General features: G+C 37.1%; 1 protein-coding gene and 1 non-coding gene across 2 annotated transcripts; both read left to right on the forward strand.

Moving 5' to 3' along the window:
• The first annotated feature begins 738 nt into the window (after positions 1-738).
• On the forward strand, positions 739-5706 carry LOC106176967 (uncharacterized). Its single transcript, XM_013559567.2, has 6 exons — positions 739-953; positions 2284-2397; positions 3370-3483; positions 3916-4032; positions 4640-4748; positions 5366-5706. The coding sequence occupies exons 1-6, from the start codon at positions 890-892 to the stop codon at positions 5484-5486; spliced, it is 639 nt and encodes a 212-aa protein (XP_013415021.2). The 5' UTR covers positions 739-889; the 3' UTR covers positions 5487-5706.
• On the forward strand, positions 3026-3109 carry Trnal-cag (transfer RNA leucine (anticodon CAG)). The gene has a single exon. It is a non-coding gene; the product is annotated as a tRNA-Leu (tRNA).
• Positions 5707-6317: the final 611 nt, after the last annotated feature.

The raw sequence follows: 6317 nt of genomic DNA on the forward strand, positions 1-6317 counted from the left end.
TATATTGGTGGGAGGGGCAAACGCCCTACATTTCAGGTACTCCCTTTAATAAAAAAGGAGAAGACGAAGTAATAAAGACATGCTGTTTAAGGCCCCTGTTACACCGGGCTTGCAACCGTTTGGAGCAAGAATTTTGGCCACAAATATGTTACAAAAGAATATTCTGAATCTGAAGCTTACTATCAATTACTTTAAAGGAGTAAGAGTGGACAAAATGTTGTTCTCCGAGCGGACGAAATCCCCGTGTGACAGGGGCTTAACACAGTATCTATACTATACAACATTGGCCAAAAAGCTGCCTCACCTCCAATTTCATGTGCTTTTATTCACAAATGATCACATTTTAGGTGTAAATTGTTCTTAACAGTTCATTTTGTTCCAGATACCATATCTAACATGATAAATGGTACAAAAATACAAAATAGCGGTGTAGGTATCTATATGTATACTATTTATTCAAATTTATAACATGTACCCCCTAAAGTCCGATGCTTGCTTTACTGATAATTCCACAGAGGAAATGGTATGTCCATTAATTGAAAACAATGTTGTTTGTAGTAGAGATAGAGCGGCCCATCCTAAGTGACCTACTGAAATGCACCCTCTCATACTCAGGGTGAGAGGTCTGAGAGAGGCTCGTGACGTAACTTGGCGCAACAGCAGGCACCAGATAACCTGCACCTTCCTTGCCTGACCTTCGTGTCATGACACCACTCCACGCTGTTTCTCTCTCTTTCTAGTGGCGCCCTCTTTTACTCCTACGCAGCGATAGAAAACACCAGTGCAGTCTAAGTCTGACACAACAATTATTTTTTGGTTTTTTTTAATTGACTAAGTACGTCTTTATCTGTCCTTAAGAAGGGAAAACCCTGTGCAGGGAGTAGTGAAAATGACTCGTGTGGTGTTAGCAGCGTTTTGTGCAGTTTATGCCATATCTGTGGCAGCCGGTCAAGGTATGGAACTTTACGTGTAATAACTTTCTCATTTGGATATTTAAAGAAATTTGTTGTTTGTCTACTGTTGCTAGGAAGATCATTAAAACTCCAAGGGAAAAAATTAAACTTGACATATATATTTAAATATTGATTAGTTAGAGTACAGCGTCAGAGCACCAAATTCAGAGTGTATGAATTCCACCTTAATTCTAAGCATGCCCTAGCCTGGGCCAAATGTTATACCCCGACCTTAGTCATTTTACAAGATAAACTACTTTTGATCACTTACTTGTTGGAATTAGGCATCTTATTTGGTTATTTAAAACGGACCAGGTGGAACAATAATACACCTATCACCTGGAAATCAAGGCATGATCATAGTAGTTAGATATGTCTATTTGATTTTTTGTTTATTCTACTTAATATTACTTGCTTACCTGGAAAATCACAGTAAATAAAGATAGGCAACATTCTCAAGGGTGCATTGGTGCTACAACTTTGAGTAAATTATTTCAGTAAAGGGATATATACATGTAGATGAGTGAGTTTATCCGTGTACTTCTACCTGCTTAACTGGAACCATTATGATGTATAACAAGCAATATGACAAGGTGGGGCGGTAGAAAAACACTTTTTATCAAAGGGACATCTGAATGATTGTGTGTGTGTACGGGGGGGGGGGGGGGGGGGGGGGGTTTAGGGGCAGTAGTTACAGTAGTTATGATGTTATGAATGGGATAATTGAATGACTTACATCCCACAAATGTTTGAAACCAATACTTATTTCATTAAAGTGGATTTTTATGGATTTTTGTTTAGATTAATTTTGTGGCTTAAATGCTTTTTGTGGAACAACAGATTGGCGTACGGAAACTTTGGCTTTCACTGGAAAAGGGTGCAAACAAACGCCTACTTCCTGCAGTCAGTCCAAAAACGATTCAATTGAAAATGATGCTAAACCCGTCCTGATATCCAGCGTGAGAACCGGCACCTGTGAGCGATAACCCCGACGTCTCCTATCACGGACATGTCTTGTAAACGTGCCATCGGCTTGCCGATATCTGTGCTGTGTATTCAGCCACATCAATAGCCGATTATACAGAAAATTGCGCACTTAAGCAAACAAGACCAATTGACATCATCGGATGCCATAAAACGAAATTTTGAAATTGAATATTCTGTATAGAAATGTGAAATTTAGAAACCGAATCTCAGGAAGATATGAACTGTTAAGAAGTAAAATCATAGAAAGAAGGGAACGAATTGAAAACACCCGAAAGCTACCTGTGCAAGCAGTTATTATTATTATTATTATTATTATTATTATTATTATTATTATTATATCCAGGCTGCGTAGACAAGATAGAGAACTGTCATCACTTCAGCCGCACTGTGTGTGCTGAGACTAAATACGGTACCTGGGTCAGAAACAACTGCCCTCGCTTCTGTGGAGTATGTTCAGGTAAGTAATTTACAATCACAAAACCTTCCTTAATATTGTGTTATATTGTATTTCATACTATTCTATTTCATCCAATTCATTCTGTTCTATTTCATTCCACTCTATATTATATTGTATTGTATTTCATGTCATTCCATATCTTTCTATTCTATTCCGTTTTGTTCTATTCTGATCTATTCTATGAGGGTACCTTTTGACGAATAGTAACAATAAGAATAATGTTTATTTAGAGTCTAAAACCCAAATTCGTTCAGTAGACTTAGCAACGTGGAAAGGTTTTATATAATAAAATTGATAAAAAATAAATATATAAATAAATATAGTTCCTTAATGAAAAATTATTACGGTCGAACAAATTTTTTTACGGACATGATTACTTGGATATAAAATGTGTACAAAGAGATTTCATACAGCATAAACATTTTTTAAATTGATTCAGATAAAAACTAAAGAAGATAAAGATTTTGTTTCATTAATATAGATTGAAAAAAATGAAAGATAGATTACTCAATGGATGAACACCTTTCCACGTATCGTAAACAAATACCACTTATCAATATTGTGCTTGGGGGGGGGGGTTCAAGGTTATCTTCATACTTTTCTAAGAACAGTAATTTTCGAAAGTACAGTCAGGATGGCCGAGCGGTCTAAGGCGCCTCGTTCAGGTCGCAGTCCACTTCTGTGGGCGTGGGTTCGAATCCCACTCCTGACATTTGTAGGGGTTTTTTTCTTGTTTTCCTCACTGCATCTAACAAGCCCCAAATATTGTATTTGCAATCAGCACGGCAGTAATTATAGCATCGTGCACCTTTTTCATCAAATTATTTTGGTTCAGAGATATTCTTGTCTGCAATATTTTCATTACTGTGTTGTTGTTGCTGTTGTTGTTGTCCGTCTTTTTATTCTTTTCTCTCTCTCCCTCATGCATATAAGACACTACGAAATAATGTCAAATCTTTTCCCACTGAACAGATCAAGGTTGCCAGAACTCCCGCAGTAACTGCGACCACTACAGCGACGACGTGTGCACCAATTACGCTACATGGGCTCGCAACAACTGTGAGAAACACTGTCACTTCTGCGTAGGTGAGATATGAAATATCCTGTAATTACGATCTCGCTCATAATTATGACACATTTGGGCAAACAGAGATTTATTCATTTTCTTTTACGGAGCGATTGCGATAGCAGGCTTCACAAGTGATTGTTAATCCACTCTTAAGTTACTGATGCAATATCTTCCTTGAATAATGTCAAGCACAAAAGGTGGTTAGAGTCATGTATCTTGTGTGACAAATCTAACAATAATAAAAGGTCACGCGTACTTTTATGTCTGTAACTACCGATGTGTCCTGATGCAAGTCAAGCGTTTTCCAGCAAATATGAAGAGTGACGGTGTAATCTGTCCAACAACTTTTTACGATTTCTTTAGATGAGGCATATTTTTCTTCATTCTATTTCAGATGTTGCTTTTTTTTAATAATCATTGTTTTCCCAATTCTCGCCGTTTTCTTCCAGAGCCCGGGGAGTGTACTGACGTGATACCCAACTGCCACCACTACTCCAACAGCGTGTGTACAGAGTATGCCTACTGGGCCAATAACAATTGTGCAAAATATTGTGGATTCTGTAAAGGTAAACAGACACACGCATTATGGATAAGCATACAAACCAAAACTGATAAAATAATAATAAAATAATAATTATAATAATAATAAATATATTTTAGTCTAAAATCCATTTTTTTAATTTACAAAAGGTTCAGTAGACTTTACGGAAAAACAAGTACTTAAGAGCACAGATACCAAGATAAATAAAGATAAAAAAATATCAAGAAAGATTTTGAGTCTTCATACAAAAACGGCCTAATTCTCACATAAATACCTTAATAATTGTTATTAAAATAATCAGTGGTAAAATTTCTTTTAAAAAGATTAGAAGTCCTTTTTAGAATTATCAGTTGATTCAATTGTGAGGATTTCATTTGGTAGCATATACCATATTCCTTTGGTCCAGCTGACTTAAAAGAGATGTCCCCATAAGTTTTAAGACACATTTTACAGTTCAGTAACAGTTTACAGGTCTCTAGAATGAACATAATGAACTAATAAATCATTTAAATAAGTTGGTGCCACTTTATTAAAAGCGCCATGAACGAAAATTAAGAATTTAGATAACACGTAAGAATTTGAATAAGACACAATTAGAGAATTAAACATTTTTCAAACACCAAATATTTCAGCCTCGTGTCACTATCTTGGCAAGGACTACAAAGAGGGGGAGAAATGGGCCGACGGGTGCAACTACAACTGCACATGCGTCCAAGGTGCAGCGAAATGCGTAAAAATGACGTAAGTTGAAACCAAATCCATTTTGACGTTTGCTATAAGGAACACCAGTGCATACGTTTTTATCAATGTGGACTTTTTTGAAGTCATTGATGAAAATGTGTTTTACAATGTATCACAGTTGACGAATGATTGATCTTTACATTATAAAAAACGGTTCCACTACATTGGCTGATTTTAGAAACACAGCTTCTGGATTTTTCAAGAAAAATGGACCTGTGTGACAGGCATGGAAGTCCGGGGTCCCATATCATTAGTAGCCTACAGGTTAGGGTTAGTTGGAGCACTGGGGTTAGTATATGGGACAAATGTCACCTCTACAAAGAAATGGGGAACGGAATACGGTTCCTAGCAGACTTCCATTCCTGTCACACCGACAAAGAAATTTTTGTATGCAGTGTTTTGGGAATGTAGGAGGGTGAGAAGGAGTACTTGCAAAGCGGGGGAGGGGCACGTGGCCCTCTGCTTCCCTCCGTTCAAATCCGTCATTAGCGATAATCTGTAACTTTTTCATCACTTATTAATCTATAATTTATACTATCAAAGCGATGCTGTGCGATATACGCGTGATGGCAGTGACATTTTTGGTGACATTGATTGTAATTTCTCTGTCTTTCCAGCTGCCCGCAGTGGAACTACCCTCCAGCCTGTGCGTTCAACAAGGCAGTAGGCGAGTGTTGCCCCTCTCCCAAATGTCCGCCTAACGTGCAGGCCTATCAGATCCTCGCAGGTCGTCGTTAAACCCCGCCCGACGCTCACTCCGCCATTCTGAGCGCTTCAACATGACTATAAACATCTTGCAATAGTGTTAATTCTTGGATTATGTCATGATATGATGCGACATAAACTGATTTCTACAAGAATTTCTTTTAATTTTTAACTAGTATTGAAATGTTTCTTGGTGCCCTTAGCACTTCCAACACCACCATGCCCCACATTAAAAAACATTGCTTTATATGTATTGATGTATTCTTCCATTTTTCTACTTTTTTTGCTCCCATCTACTTACCATTCTCATTTTAAATTGAGCCTATTTAAAATTTTATTGATATTTTACTCTGCATGACAGCTTGATGTCCTAAGCACGCGATTATTCTGCTTATACATAAATCCGGTCCTGCCACGATACAAAAAGCAATATGGAAACTTTAAGGTATTTAAATTACACTTCATGTTTAACAGTAAATGTAACAGTAAATGTATAAAATAATGAAAGTACGCGTACGGTGCGTTTTACAAAAATTTATGGAGATGCTTTCTACAGGCCTTAAAGAAAATAATGTACAAGAAAAAGACCTGTGCGTGTTTGTTCCTTTGTCTGTTCGTTTTTGCGGTTGTGTAGTTGTACTTTATTTCATGTTCAACTAGGTGATAAGCTCATAAAATTTACATGTGTATCTTCCCAAACCCTGAAGAGCAGACCTTAGCGCATAAACAAACCTACAACCGGTGAAGTCCTGCATTCACTACAATCGCTTTTTATCGCTTATGCCATATCTAACATGCTTTGTGGTACAAAAAAATTAATAACAATATTCCGCTGTTCATATTCTTTTTTTCTTCTGAAAAATT

This window comes from Lingula anatina, chromosome 4, assembly GCF_051362555.1.
Source record: "Lingula anatina isolate TDL-2025a chromosome 4, LinAna3.0, whole genome shotgun sequence".
NCBI lineage: Eukaryota > Metazoa > Brachiopoda > Lingulata > Lingulida > Lingulidae > Lingula > Lingula anatina.

What these genes read in the sequence shown, in the direction of transcription:
- LOC106176967 (XM_013559567.2), top strand. Translation starts at nt 890, where the DNA reads ATGACTCGTGTGGTGTTAGCAGCGTTTTGTGCAGTTTATGCCATATCT. An exon ending in ACACTGTCACTTCTGCGTAG is followed by an intron (nt 3,484 to 3,915) that starts GTGAGATATGAA and finishes GTTTTCTTCCAG; the next exon opens with AGCCCGGGGAGTGTACTGAC. An exon ending in GCGAAATGCGTAAAAATGAC is followed by an intron (nt 4,749 to 5,365) that starts GTAAGTTGAAAC and finishes CTGTCTTTCCAG; the next exon opens with CTGCCCGCAGTGGAACTACC.